A 25,379-nucleotide genomic window follows, 5' to 3' on the forward strand; every position below is an offset into this window, starting at 1 on the left:
CATTTTAGGGAAAATAGGAAAAATAATAAAGTTACAATAACCTGGTCGTATAAGTGTGCACACCCTTTTATAATTGGAGACGTGACTGTGTTTTCAGAATGAACCAATCACATTCAATCCCATGTTCAAAAGTAATTATCATGCAGCTGTCATCAATGAAATTATTCTGATTAACCCCAAATAAAGATCAGCTGTTTCTGTAGGACTGCCTTCACATCTTCTTGGTTTCATCTGACTGCTGAAGCCATGGTCCGTAAAGATCATATAAAGCATGTACAGGGTCTCACTGTTGAAAGGTTTCGATCAGGAGAAGGGTACAAAAAAAATTCCACAACATTAAATGTACCATGGAACACCATGAAGGCCATCATCAACAAGTGGAGAAAATGGAGTAACACAGTGACATCACCAAGAACAGGATGTCCCTCCAAAAGGACAAGACAAAAACTTACCAGAGAACCTGCCAAGAGATCTCAGCAACATTAAAGGAGTTACAGTTGTATCTGACAACACTGATTACTCTCTGCATGTGACAACAATCTCTTGTATCCTTCACATGTCTGGGCTATGGGGTAGGGTGGCTAGACAGAAGCCCTTTCTCACAAAAACATCCAAGCCCAACTAAATCACCCCAAAGCATGTGGCAAAGTGTGTTATGGTCTGATGAGACCAATTTCAAAAGATATAAGATAGATACAGTGCCCTCTACTAATATTGGCTGTGAAAAATTGTCTTTATAGGTTAATCTTTTGATCTTTTGTTCAAGAAATTCACAAAAATACTCTGCTCTCATGTATATCAAACAATTGCAAACACAATTTTATTTGGTGTAATAAAATCACACACTGCTTCAACAAAGTATTAGTTTAGGAGTGTGCACACTGATGCAACTAGGTCATTGTAAGTGTTTTTATTTTTATTTTCCCCCCTAAAATGTTTAATTGTTTTTCACTTATTTTTGTATGTTATAATTTCACACTGAGGGTGGAAAAAGTTGATGATTTATCCTGGTTCCATATTTTTTTACATCACAAAAAAATGCCATTTTAACAGGGGTTTGTAGACTTTTTATATCCAATATATAATGTGTGTGTGTGTGTGTGTATATATATATATATATATATATATATATATATATATATATATATATATATATATATATATATGTTGAGTGTGTGTTCGCTGTTGCCTTACATGCCTGTTCTTTGCTGATAGACCACCTCAAGGTTTGACATGTTCTGCATTCTGAGATGCTTTTCTGCTCAACACGATTATAAAGAGTTACTGTACCCTTCCTGTCAGCTCAAACCAGTCTGCCAATTTTCCTCTGTCCTCTCTCGACGTTTTCCAGACACGTAACTGCTGCTCACTGGATGTTTTTTTTTTTCTTTTTCGAACAGTTCTAAGTTATTTAAATACCACGAGACTGTGAGTTTCTGAAAAACTTGAACTAGCTCATCTGGCACCAAACAACCATCCCACAGTCAAAGTTGCTGAGATCACATTTTTTCTCCATACTGATCTTCTGAACATTAACTGAAGCTCTAGACCTGTATTTGCATGATTTTATGCAGTGCCCTGCTGCAACATGATTGGCTGTTTGGAAAATTGCAGGAATGAGCATGTGTCCAGGCGTTCCTATTAAAGTGTCTGGAAACTGGGGTTATTTCCAGTGTCCTTTACTGATTATCACTTACAAAGACCATAGACAACAATCATATAAATTAATATTCAGCACTCAAAATTATACATTTTACCAAAATAATCAATATATAAACAAAAAAAATGTGATTGGAAATGATCCACACCTGATGGTGTATGTATCCAACATTTTCTGTAAAAAAAAAATTGTCTATCATGAAGGTGAAAGAAAACGTGTGCATGAGAAACAAGATTGTCACCTCAAATGCATGTACAGTGTGTAGGACTTGCTTTAGTTTTAAATTATACATTTAAGATGAATAAATTAATAATGCATAAAACATTTTAAGAGAAAAATAAATAAACTACACTGGATTAAAGAAAGAAAATACCATATCAAAGCATTATGATGTATGCATTCTTTTAAAAACTGTGTTGGGATACAAAAGACTTAACATTCTATACTAAGTACATCATACAAAACTAATTCCCTGGCCTATGACATGATTATGATTATAAATGCCTCCTGGCTAAAGGATGAGGATGAAAGTGTGCCATTGTAACAGTATACACAAGTGATTAAAAATGATCTTTTAATGGTCAAACTACAGACTTCTCACTTTACATACTTAAGTTTCTCTCAACCTTGTCTGTAAAAAAAATAATAAAAATTTAGTATGAATATGCTCAGTTACAGCAGACCACAATATGTAAAAAACAACAACAACAACAACAACAAACTACCTTCTTCAATAAATCAATGAGGGAGGCAGAAAGTACTTAATTTTGATTTTGTGCTGATTTTGGGGCTTGTTGTTTTTAAAATAACTGAATTTCTTGTTTAACTGATATATTGTACAATGTCTCAGTTACAAGACATTGTAAACAAGGGTTTATAGGACCCAAATATAGAAAGCTCTTTTAGGATCATAATAAATGCAAGACAGAATTGCATAACATAATGTCATAACAGTAATGTACATAATGTAATAACATAATGTAATAAACAGTAGCATCAGACCCTTTTGTAAGTATCACATTATATGATTGTAATTGTAGACAAACCAACCGCAACATTGGAGCAGTACAGTATCCCAGTCGCACTGTGTTATGCTCATTAAATAGTGCTCAGGCTACGTGCCTGCATTTACATTCACAGCCATTTTCACAGCCATTTTCACACAAAAATACAAATTCTTTTGGATTTTATAATATTGTCAAGACGTCGCTGATATAAGGTTATGGTAGGAGTTAAATATTCTAGTGAAATGCTGAATCATGGTCCAGGATTTATTTATTTTTTATCCCTGTTTTCATTACACTAAAGTTAATTGATATGAGTTATACCAATTGGTTGCCATTTGATCACAGGTTAGTAAGATCTATTAACTTCTGTTGCTTAAACAGTAATATTTTCTCCCGCTACAGCACACTTACTTCTACACATGCTTCACACACAGTTCCATACTTTGATTATCTTTCAGCTGCTGGTTTTTACACTGATCTCTGAGAGGGACAATTTTAGTATTTAAAAAAAAATAATTATGGCAATACAAAAAAATGTGTATACTCTACATCCGGGATCCATGAATCTGGAAAAGCTGCAAAATGGTAAATAAAAAATATAATGAGAATAAACATCTGGGACTTTACAATATTAACTGAACGTGCTTTAACTTTATAATAATAACAGCTGAATAAGTGTTCGAATATTAAAAAAAATGTTTCTTTAGATGGAGATGCAGGTGAAGATGACAATGACTAAATGACAATTTATGGAGCTAGGATTCTGTCTGACAAATTTCATGTTCATATTACATTAACGCTCCACCCATGTCAGTATGCCTAAAGTACAGTGTACCTGAAAATGCTGCTTTTGCTTAAAAAGTAGAGAGATGTAAATAGAAACACATCATAATATTAATAATAATAATAATAATACCACCAAAGAATTAAATATATATAGAAATTTTTATGTGTGTGCCCATTATATTGTGTGTGCAAGCATGCTTAGGCGTTTCTAATGGAGGCTGTCTAGACTATTCCATTTCATTGCACCCTTCTTATTATATTTGTATTAAAGAAAGTGAATGACACCAATTCCTACCTATTCTAATTCCCACCAATTCCCAACTGAAAATTCAAATTGAATTGAATTCATTGCTACTTCATGACCTATGGTTAAACCTTTTATTCTGTTCTTATATTAACTGACTTTCCATTAATAAAATAATTAAACATTCAAGAGAACTTCTCCGCATGTCTGTGTAGGTTTCCTCCAGGTTTCCCCCTCCACCCAAAAGTTCTTTAATATCTTCAGTAGGTGAAGATAAATTGCTCCTAGGTGTGAATGAGTGTGTGAATGTGTGTATGCATGGTGCCCTGCGATGGACTGGCATACCATCTAGGGTGTATTCCTGCCTCACACCCAATAGATTTCTCTCATATTTTCAGTGTGTGATTAATGTAGCAGCACAAATAACTACAATTTTTCATAACTTTTTATGAACAATCCTGTAGCTGACTGTACATACTGTATACAGTATAGCAGTTAGGGGATAGGAATTATAGTAAAAGTTATTATGAAACCACTTCTATACAGTCTGTTCATTGTAGAATGCACATAAGCTTATTAACCAAACATTACACAGTATCTCTGTGGTTAGCTTGTTGCACTTTTTATAGTTTTTTTTTTACATTTTTTTTTTTTACGAGTATAAAGTTCTGATGCAATGAAATAAAATACCCTATCATCCTCTTGGTACAGGTCAGAATTTCTACTGCTACCACCAACAGACACCTAGCATTTGGTATCCTCACCCATTCCTGCGATCGGAACAATGACACAAGTCTCCTAATCTCTAAATCCACTCATTTGGGGTGGTATTTCTTTCTTTCTCATCTTCCTCTTCCTGCTCCTCCTTTTCTCCTTCTTCCACCTGAGTCTCTGAGGCCTTGACATATAATGGGTGTTCAACAAGCAGGAAAAAAGGGCCGCAACCACACAGGTGACAAAAAATAGAATGGCACTTCTTATGTGAATTTTCAAAAGGAAGATGTTCAGATGGTTTATGCAGATAGGAATATACGAAAAACGATACCATTATGCAAAATGGGGCGTGATAAAGTATGAGAATGTTGTAAAGGATATACAATGTTTATACAATATCACTAATGATACTGGTTTTGCCTTTCAGACAATGCAGCTGAAAAATATTAAATGAACAAATGAAATAGTGAAATTGTGAGTATAAAAAGAGATATCAAACCTTATTCTTATGGCTCTGCTCAGTCCCCAGGCCCCCACCAGATGTGTGCAGCTCTTTGGACACAACACAGAGGAACTCAGCCTGGTCCTCTGTACCATAGCTGTAAGATGAGCCAATATTCACCATCTGCAATAAAAAGCAAGAGAAGCAAGAGAAAGGGAGCCTTTTGTTAAAACACAATGACCCAAAGATATTTTACTCAATCAAATAATATCTGTTTACTTGCATTAAATGTTGAACAGATTACTAACTAACGGCTGTATTATATAAATGCAACAAGAAGGTTTTTTTGCAACTGTAGTCTGAAACGGGACACTACATTAGACATGCATGTGCCATTTCACTTGTCAGATATGTTACTGGACTGGGTTCTGGAAGGGGCAACAGGACACTGGGATCAGGAAATCAACTCAGCATCAATCCAACCCACAGTCCAGAGCAGTCCAGGCCGCTGCTTTCGGCAGGCACGTACGCTGACCTGCTCAAACTTCCAGCCGTCCGACATTGTGGAAACCATCTGTGTCAGCTCTTCCTCCTGACACTGCAACACCCGGTAGACATGCTTTGGAGGTACCTGCTGTAAGAGTAAGTGGAGAGAGAGTAAAAAGAGAGAGAGATAAAAGAAGGGGTGCTGTTGTGGTGACCAACTGAAGGAAGTATGTGTATAAATTGATAAATCTAGAGCTGAATAAAATTGAGTGGGAGGGAGATTACAGGTTGCTACAGCAAGAAAAAAAGTCACATTTGAGTCCCTTGGAATTCTGAAGACATCCTCAGAGCTTATCCTCATTTTAGCATGGGCTTTTTTTGCTCCTTTTTTGGCTTGACCACCAGAGATGCCCCTTAGCAGAACAATGGAAATTACAGGGTATCTTCAGTGTTCAACCTCCTCCTGTTTTTTTTTTTTGTCAGCACAGGGACAGTGCTATAATTTAAAATAGCCAGAGTATCCAGTAGCCTTTCACGTCTTATGTTGTTAGTCCAAATATCTAACATCTACAGTATCTCACAAAAGTGAGTACACCCCTCATATTTTTGTAAATATTTGATTATATCTTTTCATGTGACAACACTGAAGAAATGACACTTTGCTACAATGTAAAGTAGTGAGTGTACAGCTTGTGTAACAGTGTAAATTTGCTGTCCCCTCAAAATAACTCAACACACAGCCATTAATGTCTAAACCGCTGGCAACAAAAGTGAGTACACCCCTAAGTGAAAATGTCCAAATTGGACCCGATTAGCCATTTTCCCTCCCCGGTGTCATGTGACTTGTTAGTGTTACAAGGTCTCAGGTGTGAATGGGGAGCAGGTGTGTTAAATTTGGTGTCATCGCTCTCACACTCCCTTGTACTGGTCACTGGAAGTTCAACATGGCACCTCATGACAAAGAACTCTCTGAGCAACTGAAAAAAAGAATTGTTGCTCTACATAAAGATGGCCTAAGCTATAAGAAGATTGCCAAGACCCTGACACTGAGCTGCTGCACGGTGGCCAAGACCATACAGCGGTTTAACAGGACAGGTTCCACTCAGAACAGGCCTCGCCATGGTCGACCAAAGAAGTTGAGTGCACGTGCTCAGCGTCATATCCAGAGGTTGTGTTTGGGAAATAGACGTATGAGTGCTGCCAGCATTGCTGCAGAGGTTGAAGGGGTGGGGGGTCAGCCTGTCAGTGCTCAGACCATACGCCGCACACTGCATCAAATTGATCTGCATGGCTGTCGTCCCAGAAGGAAGCCTCTTCTAAAGATGATGCACAAGAAAGCCCGCAAACAGTTTGCTGAAGATAAGCAGACTAAGGACATGGATTACTGGAACCATGTCCTGTGGTCTGATGAGACCAAGATAAACTTATTTAGTTCAGATGGTGTCAAGCGTGTGTGGAGGCAACCAGGTGAGGAGTACAAAGACAAGTGTGTCTTGCCTACAGTCAAGCATGGTGGTGGGAGTGTCATGGTCTGGGGCTGCATGAGTGCTGCCGGCACTGGGGAGCTACAGTTTATTGAGGGAACCATGACAGCCAACATGTACTGTGACATACCGAAGCAGAGCATGATCCCCTCCCTTTGAAGAAGCATGATAACGAATCCAAACACACCTTCAAGACGACCACTGCCTTGCTAAAGAAGCTGAGGGTGAAGGTGATGGACTGGCCAAGCATGTCTCCAGACCTAAACCCTACTGAGCATCTGTGGGGCATCCTCAAAGGGAAGGTGGAGGAGCACAAGGTCTCTAACATCCACAGCGTCGTGATGTCGTCATGGAGGAGTTAAGAGGGTTAAGGCAGTGCTGGAAAATAATGGTAGCCACACAAAATATTGACACTTTGGGCCCAATTTGGACATTTTCACTTAGGGGTGTACTCACTTTTGTTGCCAGCGGTTTAGACATTAATGGCTGTGTGTTGAGTTATTTTCAGGGGACAGCAAATTTACACTGTTATACAAGCTGTACACTCACTACTTTACATTGTAGCAAAGTGTCATTTCTTCAGTGTTGTCACATGAAAAGATATAATCAAATCTTTACAAAAATGTGAGGGGTGTACTCACTTTTGTGAGATACTGTATGTTGACCCAACTGACATCAAATGACTTGTTTAGATTTTAAAGCTTAAGTCACTGAAGCACAAGAACACCACAATGTTCTTTTTTTCAGATCATACTGACTCATTTAATTGTAATAATAAAGAAAGTTATGTATTTTAAGATTTTAAATGAAACAGAATATGGTTGTAGATTTTAAGACAGATTGCTCATTACCTGAGAGGCCTTACAATCTCGTTCAAGAATCCTCTCTTTAATTAGTTTAATCAATGGAGTGATGTTATAAAACTCTGCCTCTTCCAAGACACCTGAAATTACAGACAAACATATAAAAAAAAATAAATTACATGTGATTGCATGTCTCATTGTTTTATGTATCCTCATGAGAATTTAACCAAATTAAATTACACATGTAGTCAAATGCATCTCTGGTGACCTGAATAATCTGATGCCATGGTTTATAATTATGCACAAAATATGCAAACTAGTTTCTAACACCTGACAAACAGTTACCTGTTTTGTTCCTGGTTTCCAGTTGTTGGATGAAAAGTTAATTGCTGAATTGGTGCATTATTTTCTTTAAGCTATGAGAAGGGCACATTGGCTGTCAATCCAAGACAAAAAATGCCTTTTGAACCTTTGTAGCCATAGTTTTAGATTAATTTAACTCTTGGTGTGAAATAGTGTAGGACACCTGTGACTGTAGTAAATGATTTATGACATAATATATTGGAAGGATTGTATTTTAGTCTGCATAAAATCTTTCTTAGCTGCATTTACATCTAAATGTGTTTCAAATTCTTCCGCATGTTAGCACTTTAATTTTTGGTGCAGTTTATAATGGTGCAAAATATAAACATACAAAACACATGAAAAACAAACCTTCTTCAGCCAGTTCCTTGTTATAAACCAGTTTCCCATGTCGGAGGTAGTTGAGTATAGGGCCGAAGTATGTGGGGTCTCTGTCGATCACGTAGGCACCTGTTTCATCCTACACAAAGATTCAGTCTCTGTCAGATTTTATTCTTGGATTTACAGTTATATAATGCTTTTATCTCACTATACCAGACCCTGTGAGAAAGAGAAGAAAAAGTGCACCTGAGAACCAATGAATAATAATAAGTGGCTACAGCTGCAGGTCACATCAGGATGGTCATAGTCATTGTTTCACATGGCTGAGAGGCTGCTCTCTGCAGTGAATTAACCTTAAGAGCTCTACAGGGAACCTTTTCTTAGCTTGGAGATAAGGATGTTCTTTACATGATGCCCTGTGGAGTAAATTAGACCAGCTAGTCTTACGTATGACTACACAAAAAGAAGGGAGGAAAAGAAAAATGGAAGATGAAATAAGTAAGTAGGAGAAAGGTTCTAAAGATATGGTGAGAGAGTGTGTGCAAAAAAAAAGGAAAGAGCCTGTTGATATTCAAATATGTGGTTCATGTGGTTTCACATGAAGTCAGTGAGAAAATATGAAAAATAAAAGCCACATCTGGCAATATTTTGATGCCGAGAGCACCTCCTTTTGTGGTTAGAGAACTCTCTCTCGCTAGCTCTCTGAGTCTCAGGGGCAGTATTAATACACTACCTTGAGTTTGCATATTAAAGCTCATTTTACACCAGAAGCGACACTGCACGTGCAGCATTAAACATGGAGCCTTCATTTCTGTGTTCATTCACTGGATTAGTATTTAAATTATTTGAGCTTGAATTTTAATTGATGGCAGAGCGCTTTTGTAGTAGGTCTACAGGTATAAACTGACAGTCGGTTTTATTCTTGTTTAATCTCTGTCAAATTAGATGATATAATCCTTTACTTCACTGAAATTTGTGATTGTTATTCACTGCAATCTTTCTTCTGCTCCTAAAAGTGACTATAATATGTTTTGACAACTCATGGAGATGAACAGAATGTCGAATGTCACACAAATGTTCATTATTGAACCAACTCTACTGCATTCAGGCTGACATATTAAACTGACATTCAGTAAAATGTTTGGTGTGGTTTTAATATTTCTGTTGATTATTTCTATATAATACTGTACATCTTTCAAACACAAACTGCCACCAACAGGAGCAACGTTTACTTGCAGTGGAAAATTATATAATATACATTTATAAAATGTACACAATAATTTAAATATTTAAATAAAACTATTACATTCTCTAAAATTATAGAATCATGAAATATAAAATTATTATAGGCTTATTAGATATAATCAGTATAATTGTTTAGGCCAGTGGTCACCAGCCCTTTTCCTTGAGATCTACCTTCCTGCAGGTTTCATCTTTAACCAATATCTAACACACTTGTTGTAGTTCATGAGGAACTTCTTAAGGCAATGATTAGATGGTCAGGTGGGCACGATTATAGTTGAAGATCTTCAGGAAGGTAGATCTCCAGGAACAAGGTTAGTGACCACTGGTTTAGGCTATGTTCACTAATGAATGATGTTTTATTTCCCCCCTTCTCTTGGTTAATTGAATATTCGTTCATTAACTTTTGCAGGTATTCTCATATTAGAATTAGGCAGAAGGCTTGTCTCTAATTAGGATGCAAAATATGGATGTGATTGATTCACCATTTGCTCTCAAATCACAAACCTTTGATATTATATGACAGTTTCATGAGTTAGAGTCAGATTCGTTCATGTCATTGTGTGCACTCAAACCTGGGCTCGTTTCTACACAACACTGAGGAAGTGAACAATGTCCCGATTTCATCGTTGAGATGTAAGCTGTGTTATGTGTGCTGTCTGGATTCTGTATAATCTCCAAAAGAAACTCCAAAGAGTGATACTGTTTTATTTGACCAAACAACAAAACGTAGTGTTTCACCTACCACTCCTTACTGTTTACTGTCTGTTCCCCTCATCTGATGGATCGCTAAGATCCTCTCCTTGTTCTGAAAGACCAGAAACTCTCAGAGATTTCTCATGTTTGTTTTTGGCCTCTCTCAGAAGAACTTCTGAAAATCCAGACATCAATCTCAGGCTTCCTTCTGTACTGGCTAGTGGTAGAGTTAGTGAAAGAAAAATCCTACAATGCCCTCAATGATCTGCCCCCTAATCAGTTGTAACTCTTTCAAAAATGTACTTTCTGCATCATTAGCTATGCATGTCCCTAGTATTCAAACAAGGAAATCTTGCTCTAGATTTAACTGTGACACCACTGTATGAGATACATCAACGGTTAAACACGTCCCTTTGGAATTGATGGCTAATTTAAATGTACCTTTTGTTAATTTAATTGTCGATCACACATCAAGACAAGCAGTGAAAAACTCTGTAACTAGGCAAAGACAATCTCAAGAACAGCCAAGCACCTCTAGCATGGACGTGACTCGACTTGACAGCAGGCATAAAAGCACCTGTGCAAGACGCCCTCACTGTATTAGTCACTTGGGCCAATCTGTAGTCCTCAAACTGTAAAACAAACACACACATACACACACTTGTGTAAGGATTCAGAATAATATTTTTTGCATATTTCCTTAACCCTGGGCAATTACTTTGAAGACAGACAGACAGTGCATTAAAATATATGGTCTGTGTTGATGTTCCTCCCTGCATTTGCACATGGAAACATGAGCAAGTCCCAATAGCCAACCACCTGCATCCCAAAGGAACTAACTGGTAGACAAACAAAGGGCTTGTTTATATCAACACGAGAGGTGCATCAACACCGTTCCTGTTCTGAGCTATCCCTTTCATTCCCACTCTGTGCTTCAATCATTTCCCTCTTGAAAAATTCAGAGAAAAAGGAGTCTGAAAAAGCCTTTTTTTTTAAACCTTCCCATGTGGACTACAGCCCACTCACACCAAACATATATGCTAGTTAGAGGATGAACATTTCAAAATTATAATTGCTTAAATGCTACATAAAGGTAAGAGATACCAAGGACAGGGCACACATCCTCCAGAAGCATGAACCATCCAGTAAATTGTAAACCATACACATCATATTACATAAGTCCTTATTCCTATTAACAACAAACAAATACAGCCTACATGAGCACATCCAGCAGGGGAGTAGGAGGAGAAAACAATCCTTGAACATTTGGGAGAAAACAGAACCCAGAATAGAATTGAGAGGGCTTCACTGATATTTTTGGACTGAGGTCTGGCAGCCTTCAATGTGCCATGTCTTTAATCTTATTACAAGAGTAAGGCACGGACAGTGAGTTGCATACATCAGAGCCAGAGGAAGCTCCACTAAATTACCACAGACCATTTAAAATAAATAATCTACATACTGGCACGCTGGAGACTAAATCCTGTTTGTGGAACTTCAGCCAAATGAGAAACAATGCACAGAGCAATTTGTGTAACATTGAACAGGAAGCATGGGTATAACAAGGAATGCTCTCTGAAAGGGCATATACTGAAAGCATATGAAAAGGTGCCATGAAGAAGAGGAGAAGAGGAGTGACATGACAGAAATAATAAAAATGGTGGACGATGTAACAGGATGGTGGTCAGTCTGTTGACCCAGGTCAAAGACAAAAAAAAATATTTCAGCAAAGAATTCACAAGAAGGATGAAAACCCAGGAAGGACATCCATGTGGAATGCTGTTTATATGATGGAGGGGCTAATGTTTATTTTCTGTAAATTTACTCTCTATTACACACACACACACACACACACAATCCTCGTCAGGACATTCCATTGACATAATTATTAATGCAGCTATTTTTAATTCTGTACCTACACAAAAACTTTTGGCTCTTTTAGTATTTTTTTAACTAAAAGCTTTTTTTGTATATATATATATATATATATATATATATATATATATATATATATATATATATATATATATATATATATATATATATATATATATAAAGACAGTTTTCCTCTCGCGTGGACACCCAAGGTCAAAATGATCAGATATTTCTATCCTTGGGGGGACATTCGCGCGCGCGCACACACACACACACACACACACACACAATGTGACGAAATCATTCTTTGTTTCCCAGCAAGATAAGAGATATGAATGGGTCATGAAAGAGAGCAGAATCACATGAGTGCTGTGAGATGCTGATGCTGAGGTGGGATGCTGCACTACAGCTCTGCAGTCCATCATCTGACTCAGGACCGCGCTGCTCGTCCTTATAACCGCTGTGCTATGTAACAAATATTTATTTCTCCAATCAGATTAAGCCCGATCATCGTCTTACCGTGTCAGAGTGCAGGTCCTGCTGCTGGCACAGTCGGTACAGGAAGGATGTTTGCTCTTTGAGCAGTGTCTGGCGCGTCGTTAGGAACACGGTACCGCCGACATTGAGCCGGACCCATTTCCCGTTCGCGCCTCCTGTGGCGGTGACCCCAGCGCCGTTCCCCGTTACACTGCTCTCTGTGCCGCTCCTGTCGATGTGTGCAGACGTGGATGTCGTTGTTCCTTCACTTCCTTCGCTGTCTTTGTTGTTATTGTTGTTGTTGTTGTTGTTGTTTTGGTTGCTGTGTGCCGAACTGGATGCGTTTTCAGTTACACCCCAGTGTACCGGCTTCCCTTTATCCTTTGTAGCCGTAGCCATTAGGCAATAAATGACTGATGTTTATTTATTCTGTGTAAGTGACCGGGTTTTTTTTTTTAACAGCTAACTGGTATCTTATTTGAATAACTCTGGTGCTCTCCCGCTCTGTGTGTGTCTGACTGTGGCATTCACTAAATTCCAGGGGTTTCAGTACCGCGACGTAAAATGGGCGTTTCTGGAGGTGGGGAAAAGACGCCCCCTTACAAAATAATTAGAGGTCACCGAACATGCGCAGTATAATATATACTTATTTTTTGTGTGGGCATTCCCAGGATCAGCCAGGTAAGATGTAAGATGAAGGACAAAAAGTCATATCGGTAACTATTTTTTTATGTTTGTTTTTTAAATCCTGTAAATGGTAAATTAACTGGTTCTTCAAACTCTGCTCTTTCTGTGCAAATAAAGTTGAGTGTGAATATGGATAATTATGAGTTTGTTTTCTATAATGGGGCTACAGCAGAGGAAAGGATGTTGAGGTTAAAAAGAAATAAAGTTTCACTGCAGATTTTTAGTCTTGCATGTAAACTCAGTAAGACTTTGAGCTTATTTAAGTGAAACAAGCATTTCATGACAGTAGTATTTTTCAAACATGAAACCCCTGTGATCACGGACAGGTATAAGACGTTAAAGTATAAATGTAAAAGTGTATTTGGCACGAGACCCGTGTGATCATGGACATGTATCTGAAGTTATAGCAGAATGAATGTACAATCCCTGTTATCACAGACCGCTCTGCAGCAAATGGCTTTTCTTCCCAAACTGCGCATGATCGTTGACCTATGCAAACTCTCAAAATAGGCCACGCCCATATGATTACGCAATATCCGTTACAATGTCGATGAAAAGTGCCTGGTGTCTGACTGTGGTGTTTCTACCCGCTGGACGTCTGCCGCGGTTGCCAGTTTCAAGAGACTCCATTTCTCGACAGATTGTCGCCGCTCAATCACAGTCTCAATCCAGTCCAAAATGACTATAAACTACACAAAGCTCAAATTAGATCACATTTCAGATTTACTATTCCACCTTCCGAAACCATCTTTAGTCTTTTACTTGCCCAAAAATGCAGCTATAATTCCAATCTGGCAACGTCGATGCTTGATTTCCGTTGTCCCCTCCCACTTTCCTGCACTGCGCAGACTCACAGCAACGGTCAAGCGCGCGCGTAAAACTGATCTGTAAAGGCAGTCTACTGCCTACTTTCCATTACCTCTCTGCTAATTGCAATGTATTATGGGAGCTCAGCACTCTAAGCTTCTCATCTAGACTACACTTAACGTTGTTTTAAAATAACTTTTATATACCTACATTTTTGGATTGCATTGTTAGATTAAATTAGGTTTACAGATTTGACATTTGAAATGGCAATACTCGTTAAATAGTGCACTATATAGAAAACAGTGTGTTGCTAATTTACACAACCAGTGTATTTCATTTGAACAAGCCCAACGTTTTAAGGTCTGTTGTGGCATATAATAAATTTGCTAACAATCTATTAATGTGAAATTGTAACTAAGATTAATGTACAGACCTCTAAATGTAAACCATGTGTTTTAGTCATTTATCTATGGAAACAGCTTTATATACTATGCAAATTATGAAGTCAATATTTACAGATTTGATATTTGAAATGGCACAGGCTAGTCTGAGTATTTCTATACCACTCTCCTGGGATTTTCGCCCACAACAACCGCTAGACTTTGCTCAGAATAGTGTAATAAAGAAAAAAACATCAAGTGAGCGGCAGTTCTGCGGACGGAAAAGCCTTGTTGATGAGAGAGGTCAACGGAGAATGGTTAGACTCGTTCAAGCTGACGTAAAGACTTCAATAACTCAGATAACCACTCTGTACAATTGTGGTGAGCAGAAAAGCACTTCAGAATGCACAACATATCGAACCTTGAGGCGGATGGGTTACAACAACAGAAGACCACGGTGGATTCTACTTCTGTCAGCCAAGAACAGAAAGCTGATGTTAACAGAAAGCTGAGGCTGCAGTGGACACGGGTTCACCAAAACTGGACAGTTGAAGACTGGAAAAACGTAGCCTGGTCTGATGAATCTCGATTTCTGTTGAGGCACACAGAGGGTAGGGTCAGAATACGGTGTAAACAGCATGAATCCATGGACCCAACCTGCCTTGTGTCAACAGTCCAGGCTGGCGGAGGTTGAGTAATGGTGTGAGGAATGTTTTTTGGCACACATTGGGCCCGCTAATACCAATCAATATTAATTGAATATATTATATTGAATATAATTGAATGCCACAGCCTATTTGAGTATTGTTGTTGACTGTGTGTATCCCTTCATGGTGACAATTTACCATCTTGATAATGGTAATGATAATGAGTCTTTATTTGTCACATATACATTACAGCACAGTGAAATTCTTTTTTCTTCGCATATCCCAGCATCTTAGGAGGTTTGGGTCAGAGCGCAGGGTCAGCCATGATATGGTGTCCCTGGAGACATAATGCCACATATCACAAAGCAAAAGTCTTTTCAAACTGGTTTCATGATCATAACAGTAATGAGTTCAATGTTCTTCAGTGGTCTTCCCAGTCACCAGATCTGGATGTGGTAGCTTTCATTCACATCATGAAAGTGCACCTGAAAAATCTGTAGGAATTGTGTGATGCAATCATGTCAACATGAACCAGAATCTCAAAGGAATGTTTCCAACATATTGTGGAATCCATACCATGAACAATTGAGGCTGTTTTGAGAGCAAAACAATGTCTTACCCAGTATTAGTATAGTGTTCCTTATAAAGTGCTTGGTGAGTGTAAGTTTTAAACAAGCATGACCCTGAATAATCCAAATCCTCGACAATCACCACTGAATGCTGTCCTATCACTCAAATCATTAATTTGTACAGACTGATGCATGAAGATTTTACTTACAACATGGTCTTTATATTCAAGTAACAAATTTTAAAATACATGTTTACCATTACAGGTATGGTCAGTGTAGCACACTATTTAAAATAAATTAATTAATTAAATAATAGGATTTTTCAGACAGCGGTATATCCACTGATGTATAGCTTTGAATTTCTCAATCACAAGCAGAGATCCATCCTTAATCCTCCTACTTGGCAACACCTTGTTTATGTCCACAACCTTTTTTTTTTTTTTTTTTTTTTACCACAAATGCTGAAGAACAGAATTGCATTTCTAAAGAGATCATTCTGTCTAAAAATGGGGGGAAACCTTTCGGTGATCGTGAATACATTTTTAAAACCTATTAGTCATGTAATATGTGAGAATAGAGTCAGAAGCAGATTTGAAAACAGGTTTAATTCCCCACGCTCTGTCTAACTAGTGAGTCTTCGCTAGAGACTTTGGTCACCAGAGAGAACAGAGAGGTGATGAACATGTTGTTCTTGACTCAGAAGTCATAAGCAGACATTTACCCAGATGATTAAGGTCTTCTCAGGATTATTTCTTATGGTAAGAAAGTTATGTTAACTGAAAATAAATGAAAGGTAGTGGAAACTTAATTTCTGGAACTATAGGTCTACAAACCACTATCAATCAAGTTAGTTATTCTCAGGAAAATGAACCAATTAAGAAATGCAACAAATATTGATTACAAATCCATAATCTCAGTGTAATTACTGACTACACACTTTCCTTGCTGTGGGTCATCTTGTCCTTGTCCATCACATTGTAATTGTCCAACTGTTCTGATCATTTTGTTTCCAAATAAGAAATGAATAATTGTAACAACACAGACCTGAAAGGGTCTGAATATTTATGTAAATGTTATGTATAATCTTTAATACATTTGCAAAACTTTGTAAAAACATATTTGTTTTTTATTATTATGAAGTATTTTTACTAATTAATGTAAAAATTAATTGAATCTGGGTTTACAGTGGCTTAGTGGTTAGCACGTTCACTTCACACCTCCAGGGTCGGAACCCTGTGTGTGTGGAGTTTGCATGTTCTCCCTGTGCTGTGGGGGTTTCCTCTGTATACTCCAGTTTCCTCCCCCAGTCCAAAGACATGCATGGTAGGCTGATTGACATGTCCAAAAGTGTCCGTAGCGTATGAATGGGTGTGTGAATGTGTATGTGATTGTGCCTTGCGATGGATTGGCACCTCGTCCAGGGTGTATGCCGCCTTGTGCCTCATGTCCCCTGGGATAGGCTCCAGGTTCCCTGCAGCCCTGTAGGATAAGCGGTATAGAAGATGCATGGATGGATGGATGAATTTAATCCATTTTATAATATGGATGTTATGTAACAAAATAAAGGGAAAAATGAACGGGTCTGATTACTTCATAAATACAGCGTACTGTTGAGTTAATTCGATGAGAATCAGATTTGGATGAGGGTCAATGTCTTCCTTCTGACTGATTCATTCTGGCGTGATTGCACACTTGTGGTTATAACAATTATTGAATGCATAGTTTCCAGTGGGTTGATTTGGGGAGTGTATGGCGGGTGAAAGCAGGAAAACGTCCAGCACCCCAGATGGGACTCGAACCCACAATCCCTGGCTTAGGAGGCCAATGCCTTATCCATTAGGCCACTGGGGCGAGCGCGTGAGTGTTTAAACACTATCATTATTAGCGTGTATCCTCACATTTAGACTCTAAATGGATGTAAAGGTTTATTCTTAAATAGCTGAAAGTCCAAAACCAAGAGCGCATATATCCAGGGTTTTACGTTAACCACAAGGCGGTTTGAGCCTTTAGTGAGGTTTCTACAATAAAAGTCCTGACTGTACGTGACGGGTTTCATTGGGTCACATACTACATGCTTGTGTTTTTGCCCAGTTACTTTTTTTCAATATCAACCCTTCTATCTTTGTGTATACATTTAAATACATAAACAATTAAAGAGATTTGTTTTCCTGGCATGGCTTTATTTTGCATTTAAATTTCACGCGGTTTTATTTTGAAAAGTTCAGGAACCGGCAAACTAAAGTGTCCCCATGTGCCCATGTTGTGAAAGAAAACCCTGGTCAGTATTGGGTAGTTGATGTTCTTGGAGATTTCAAGTGCGAAACTTCAGCAAGGTACATTTAATATCGGGTTGTTAATGTTTGAAATGTATAAATTACATTTGGGGACGAGTACGGAATGTTATCAGTTTAGCTAGTTGGCTAACCTGGTAGCTAGATGAGCGCGTAAAGCAAGCTTAGCTAGTTGAATTTAGCTTATTTTGGTAATTGTAATGAACATTAACTAGATAGCTAACATTTATGTTCAAATCTGAATCCTACATGGTTAATGACATAAGGTACCAATGATACTTGGATGAATGAAGGTTAATGAACGGTTTGTGAGAACACAGACAATGCTAATTAGCCGCACTGGCTAGTTAAATGTTAATTTAAATATTAACTGTTAGAAGTGTGGGAATTGAAACTATTACTTTGGTAGGAAGACAGCATAAATGTTTTTTTGTGTTGTATCGTAATTAGCTTTGAATTGTGGATCTGCTAAGAAAGTAACTATAAACCACTTTAGATAGATGGATATCATTATTTCCTTCAGGTGGGTTACCTTTGCCTAACGTTAGTAAATGGATAATATTTAACTGGATATCAAATGTTAAGGTATTTTTATATTATTTTGCCTGTATTACCAGGCAATCGAAAGTAAATCGGATGGCTTCTGGAGATATTGATCAGCTTACAGAGGCTCTGGCCAAGACTCATGTAGGGGAAGAGCTCAGCTACAAGGGTCAAGGACTGAAGCTGAATGATAAACAGTCAGGTAGGTAAAGTTTTGTCTCCTTTACATTGCATTTGGGATGAGTGAAACACCATAAAACGACATATTGCAGTAACTGGGTGATTTTTGTTCTGTCCGTAGTGGAAGAGATAGCACGGGCGATAGAACATTTCCAGGGTTTGAAGGCATTGCGGCTTGAAGGAAATACTCTTGGTGTTGAAGCAGCGCAGGCTATTTCAAAGGCTCTTCAGTCCAAAAAGGATCTGCAGGTAATTTATTTGTTTTCTTTTGAGTTATGTGTGTCTGTATTCTGTGACAGAATGGTGTCCCATCCAGAGTGTATCCCCAGCTCACGCCCAGTGAGTCCAGGATAGTCTCCTGAGCCACCGTGACCCTGACCAGAATAAAGTGTTTGCTGAAATCAAGTGAGTCTGTGCATCTGTATTCCAGTATCTGTTTACCTTTAATATGTCTTTGTTTGTTTTTGTTTTGGGAAAGCGATGCTACTGGAGTGACATGTTTACGGGTCGCCTTCGCTCTGAAATTCCATCTGCCTTGGTGAGTCAGTATCTTGGGTGATATTAATTGTCCATTACTTCATTCAGTATGCATTTACATCTCTAATTTCATATTCTAAACCTTGTAGAAATCACTGGGCAGTGCCTTGATGATCTCTGGGGCCAAGCTTACTGAACTGGACTTGAGTGACAATGCGTTTGGACCAGATGGTGTAAAGGGCATTGAGGCCCTCCTTAAGAGTGCTGTGTGCTACACTCTACAGGAACTCAGGCTGAATAATTGTGGCATGGGCATTGGAGGAGGCACAGTAAGTGGTGGTAGTTAATAGGACAGCCAAGAGTTAAATGATAGCAATTCAGCAATATTCAAAACAATATCCATTGATTCTAGATCCTGGCCTCTGCACTGACTGAATGCTACAAGCAATCAAGTGCTGCCGGCTCACCTCTAAAGCTAAAAGTCTTTGTAGCAGGACGTAATCGACTTGAGAATGATGGCGCCACTGCACTTTCCCAAGCATTTCAGGTAATGAAACACATTTTACCTTTAAACATTTGCTGACACAGATATAACCAGGTTAATGCATTTATTTTTCTCTTGCTCAGTTAATTGGAAGCCTTGAGGAGATTCACATGCCACAGAATGGTATCAACCACCCAGGCATCACAGCTTTGGCCACTGCAGTGCAACACAATCCCAGTCTGCGTGTGATTAACCTCAATGACAATACCTTTACCAAGAGGGGTGCGGTAGCCATGGCCCAGGTCTGATTTACTTTCTGGTTGTTTTACTACCTGACAACACACTTATCATCTAGCAAGTTTTTAATATTTAAATATTTCAATTGTGAATAAATCTATTGCAGTGTTATCTGGCAGTCAGTTAGCTAATTGCATCAATATACAGTAGCTACCTCATGTAGCTTTCAAGCAGGTGAACAATAAAAAAATATTGATGCATTAATGTGTGATGGTGCAGCAAAGAACTGAGCAGATCAAGATACTTTTTTCCCCCTTTTTTTCATTATCAACTTGCCAAAACATTAATTAGTAGTAGTATTGAAAATTCTTAATTAGCACACCTCAACAACTGATTGAGTCCAGTTATGTAGATTTTTTCCAATTATAAAATGACATTTGTGTTTTATTATTTTTTTCAGGCCCTCAGGCACTTGTGCAATGTACAGGTTATTAATTTTGGAGACTGTCTGGTGCGCTCTGAAGGTGCCATTGCTATAACAGCAGCACTAAGAGGACTTCCTGATCTTAAGGTCAGTATTTTCAAGTAATCAGTTGGTAATGACTGTGAAATTGCTAGGTAAAGTGTATTATTCTGTAAAGGGAATTCTGCACACTAATCTGTTATCCAGAAACTCCAGTTTAGTGGTTTTAGTTTAGAATATAGCGGTGATACCGATACCGGTATTGGGCTGACACTGACAAAAATATGGCTCGGATATCAGAGAAAACATATTGGATCCTGAAACAAATGACAAAATGTGGAATTGGGTTTGGACAGAAATGTACTTTTGGAACTGGAAATGTTTACATATAAAGAGACTGGACTGTTTTTTTCCTCTTCTTCTTTTTTCTTTTGTTAGGATTTTTAAAAATTATATTTTTACATTATGCATTATTGTAATGCAATGTAAGTGTTTTTGTGTGAACATGTTTAAAGTGCTTCTGTTAAAATAAAATAAAAAAGCAGTTTATGAAGAAAACAATATCAGAAGGATATCAGTACTGGCTGTTACTGAAGGTTTTGATGGTGAAGAAAAAAGTGTTATCATGCCATCACTAGTCTTCAGGCAAGACTACCAAATCTCAATGTCAATGGAAAAAATTGTGCACTTTCTGTTATCCTCAAGTAACAAGTTAGTAGCATTCAGAAGCACTCTCACAAGTGCCATGTTATTGTGGAGTAAAAAGTCAAAGTTATCACAAACATTATATAGAAGTTGTATTTTAGGGTCACCTATTAATATATTTGGGTGAAATAACATTGTAAAAACATTTAACACATTGTTTTGGCAGCTGCTTTGCCCCCATTTGACATTGGAAATGACTGTTTAAATTTATACCAGGTGCTTCCATGCATCAATATGAAGCATTAATTCTGTGTTTTGCTGCATTGGGTTTGTATATTTAATATGCAAATGCCTGTGCTGCCAGGCAGATTATTATAAACCGGTATTACCACAGTATGATCAAATGAGGTTTGTTATTTCAGCAATATTTTCAGTTGTATGTCTAGTGGCAGTTAAAACATTTGCACAACTTGAATTATAACCAATGCAAAGGTGCACACTGCCACAATAAAATGCCAGTGGTTGTGATTAATAAAATATCAAAATTGCTGATCATCTCAGCCCTTGTATGTGAATAGTAATTTATCTTCACCCACATTTTCATAACGTAATCATTTATGCAGCAGTACCCTGGATGAAAAGTACTTATGGTTGTTATGTGTGTAGGAGCTGAACCTGTCATTTGGAGAGATTTCAGAAGCTGCAGCTCTGGTTGTTGCCCGGGCTATACGGGACAAAGCTGAACTGGACAAACTAGACCTCAATGGTAACCTTGTGTTTTGTGTTTGCAGCGTGAATTAATAACATGTTTAGCTACATAAAGTCATAAGTTCTAGTGCACAGAACGAACATGTATGCTTTGACATGCTTCTGGATTGAAGTGATTTACTGATTCACAAAGTAGAATGCGAATGTGCATATATTTCAAATGCAAACTGTGAAAATAACCTTCTTACAGAGTCTGATTGATGAATGAATTCTATTTACAACATCCAGTGATGATCATTGCATACAAAACATAATGAATAAACAGGAATGTTATGTTCCTTTCACAATATGTTGTATGTGAAGTGAATGATTCTGGAGTGCAATGAACCCTAAAATCTAAACCACTGTATGTTCAGGCTGTGACTTTTTAAAGATTTCAAAGTGCTAAAATGAACTAAACAGTTGGTACTGGTTGTTTGGACAGGAAACTGCCTGGGGGAAGATGGTTGTGAAGCTCTGAAAGAGGCCATGGAAAGTATGGGCATGGGGGATGTGCTTTGCTCACTCAGGTATTTTAAAATTTTAGTACCTACGGGGGGGGGGAGTAACACCAGTGCTTCTTAACTAAGTATAGCTCGAAGGACATCAGTGAATGGTCTATAGAAATCTGCACTGATTCTTCTCTGCCAGAATCTTTGAATTGAGCTATTTAAATTTTCTTTTAAATACACAAAAAAAAAAGATTTGAAATTGTTCAATCAGGATTAAGCAGCTTCAGAATGTCCAGTCATGTTTTCAGCCTTCGAAAAATGACAAGTCAAAACATGATGTCAAATTCCTTTTGTTATTGTCACTTAATAATTATATTAATAATTATAGTGATGATGAAGGGGAAGAGGACGAGGATGATGATGATGATGAGGATGATGAGGAAGAGGAAGATGGTGAAGATGAGCAGAACTTTATCAATGGGCTAAAAGATGAAGGTGAAAGAAGCCCAGGAAAGGTAAGATACACTGTCTATTGCGTGTATTATAAATAATTAAATTATTTCAGTATTCGTTAATGAAAGAGAGAAATACAGACTTGAGTGTTTTTCACTTAACATTAAGTAAAATAATTTTCTCTACACAGGTGCCATTAGGCAGTGCTGAGCTCTTGTCCTTCTTTCAGTCTCCAACTTCAGAAAAGCTGCTTAACCTTGGTGCCAAGAGAGTTCAGCTCTTTGAGCAACAAGTACAGTATATATTTTCATTCTTAGAGCTGGCCAAAATGAGTTCATTATGGGATCCATTTCAAACAGTTCATAACATGTGTTTCAGGTGGATTTTTCAGATGCTGCTAAAATTGCAGACATTTTTCTTCAGCTATCTTCAGTGTATAAAGAAGACGCAGATGTGAAGCAAGTTGTTTTTGAGATTGCTGGTATGAGCAAAATGCTTCATTCCAAAACAATAATGAAAATGTTCTTGTTGTGAAAATATTTGTTGGTCGTTAAACCTCTCCTCACTTGTGTAAAACAGATGCCCTGTTGAAGAAGGCGCTTTCCAACCCTCAGTTTCAGACCTATAGTTTTACCTGTTCACTGTTGGTGAAAGCGGGGCTTTTAAAGGTACCACTTACTATAATGTGATTTTAGTGTATGATGCTATGTTAGTGTATGAGCCTTTCCCTCAGATTAATTCTATTTTCATGTTATATATCAGCATGGTTCAACATCTCGTACTTTGTACTTCAGGGTGAGAAGAAGGCCAAGAAAGTTTGCGTCTTGCCTGGTCACCTACTTACTCTGAAGCACTGTGTTGAGCAAGAATACTTCCCTGTGGACCAGGCCAATGTTCTAGAGGTCTTTGTGTCTCGGTTAGTACATGTGTTTACTGAGCTATTGACAAAAGTAATTGTAGTTTTTTTTCTTCTCTCAATCAATTTTATAAGTCAGCTCTGTTCACTGTGATTATTCATGTTCCATTACAGCCTTGTGACTTTGTGTATGTTTAACTTTCAGAAATGGCAAAGTTTTAGCGTCATGTTCCAGTGCTAGAGATGACCTTAAAGCCACACTGGAGAAAAGGATCTCTGCCTAGGACCTTGTTTTGTCACTGAGAACTCCTAATACAGGACAATCACATGGGCCAATGAGGGGACCACTAATGCTTCTAAGGACTTGATTTATTATTGTCTGTATCCACCCAAGTCATCAGTTCTCTTAATTGGAGCATAGTTTGACCATAGTGAAGCAAGTCCTTGGAAATGTATAAAGTACATTGCAAACCACTGCCTTATTACAAACAAATTGTAAGTTAAATTAAATATATAAACTTGATTGGCTTTGAAAAGAAGTGTGACTCTGCTGAGGTTTTACTTCCATTCAAAGATTCAGTCTTGGCTACCTGAATAACAGCCCAATTGCTGTTAAAGAGCTTTTTAGATATGATGATATTTGAAGATGAATTGTCACCGATATTCCTATATTATGTGTCATAACTTTAACTGTAAACGTTGACGTAAAAGTGCACCAAGTAACTAATTTAGGGGGATTTCTTCAACTTGGAATACATTATATTTTCCAACTAACTTGTTTATTGACGTTCTCAAATAATACCAGCAATATGCACAAACACTTGCTCTTTGGCCAGTGCCAGACTGAATCTGAAGAATGGGACAAATATGAAAATGCTAATTAGTTTTTTCCTCCAGGAGAAAATAACTGTTATGACTTTTTTTTAGTATTGACCTATTTTCATAAATAAAAACAAAAACATCATAAAAAAAAGTATTGGATGAGGGCTTTGTAGTAAAATAAATAAAAAATCTAGCTCATGTAGGAAGTGTAATTTCAGAGGTGTGATAAACACCTTTACACTGATTTATTTGACAAGAGGTGTCAAATTTAGTATGAAGTGATGTCTGTAGAATTGGTGTTAAATCTTTAGGGCAGCTAGTACAAGGGAACAGAATCAAATATGAAAAACGTACCTCAATACAGTTTGAATCTCATATTTCTGGTTGTATGATTATTATACTCGGTGTGCTTTTATTGTTTTTGTATTCACATTAAACTGATGACTTTTGAGAAAAGGAGTCTTGTCCATTTCAAACTACGCACTTACCTTATACCTTAAACGTCTAGCGATTTTGTTTAGTGCATCATGTGATTTTCCTTACAGAGGTGTTTCCAGCTGTTATTGTGTACTGTTAGGAAGTTAGTGATAATTATATTTGCAGTGACCTAGAGAAGTATCTTTGTATTTAGAAGTATTTAATATCAGTGACTGCATTTTGTTCTGAAAAAGTCCTGCTCAGTTCCACCAGTCTATAGCCAAATGGGAGTCTTTGTGAAAGGGTTAGGATATAAATTTTATTTAGCAAGGACAGTCTGCAGGAAGAGGATTACTAGAAAGTACAGGAACTTTTAACAAGTGCATGGAATTTCAACTAGCTTTGTAACTGTAATGTGTGTGCAAATTACATTACACATTAATCTTAATTAATGTAATTAGCTGTTTGATTAGGGTTCATTTTTATTTAGTAACTATTTGCACTTTTATGCAAGAAGTATTTAGTTATCCCCAAAATAAAACTATTTAAGCTTATCAAAACAGTCAGTGATAATAGCAGAAGACTAATTCCAGTAGAGGAATTCAAGAGAAAATTATGTCCA

At 37.6% G+C, this 25,379-nt stretch overlaps 2 protein-coding genes and 1 non-coding gene across 3 annotated transcripts; 1 reads left to right on the top strand and 2 right to left on the bottom strand.

Annotated features, from left to right (window-relative positions):
* Nucleotides 1–1,545: 1,545 nt before the first annotated feature.
* kctd17 (potassium channel tetramerization domain containing 17) lies at nt 1,546–12,999 on the bottom strand. The gene is made up of 6 exons (XM_053640416.1): nt 12,643–12,999; nt 8,341–8,449; nt 7,675–7,766; nt 5,389–5,487; nt 4,911–5,036; nt 1,546–4,595 (listed from the first exon to the last, which is right to left on the bottom strand). Exons 1-6 carry the CDS (start codon nt 12,997–12,999, stop codon nt 4,503–4,505), a joined length of 876 nt encoding a protein of 291 aa, XP_053496391.1. The 3' UTR covers nt 1,546–4,502.
* A 4,389-nt stretch (nt 13,000–17,388) lies between these two features.
* On the top strand, nt 17,389–24,836 carry rangap1b (Ran GTPase activating protein 1b). The gene is made up of 16 exons (XM_053640577.1): nt 17,389–18,023; nt 18,599–18,726; nt 18,826–18,953; nt 19,183–19,242; nt 19,331–19,510; nt 19,594–19,728; nt 19,809–19,967; nt 20,363–20,473; nt 21,677–21,776; nt 22,203–22,287; nt 22,598–22,724; nt 22,853–22,954; nt 23,041–23,143; nt 23,242–23,330; nt 23,457–23,578; nt 23,724–24,836. Exons 2-16 carry the CDS (start codon nt 18,618–18,620, stop codon nt 23,800–23,802), a joined length of 1,689 nt encoding a protein of 562 aa, XP_053496552.1. The 5' UTR covers nt 17,389–18,023; nt 18,599–18,617; the 3' UTR covers nt 23,803–24,836.
* Nucleotides 17,469–17,541, bottom strand: trnar-ccu (transfer RNA arginine (anticodon CCU)). The gene has a single exon. It is a non-coding gene; the product is annotated as a tRNA-Arg (tRNA).
* Nucleotides 24,837–25,379: the final 543 nt, after the last annotated feature.

The sequence above is a fragment of the Ictalurus furcatus genome, chromosome 13, assembly GCF_023375685.1.
Source record: "Ictalurus furcatus strain D&B chromosome 13, Billie_1.0, whole genome shotgun sequence".
Taxonomy (NCBI): Eukaryota; Metazoa; Chordata; class Actinopteri; order Siluriformes; family Ictaluridae; genus Ictalurus; species Ictalurus furcatus.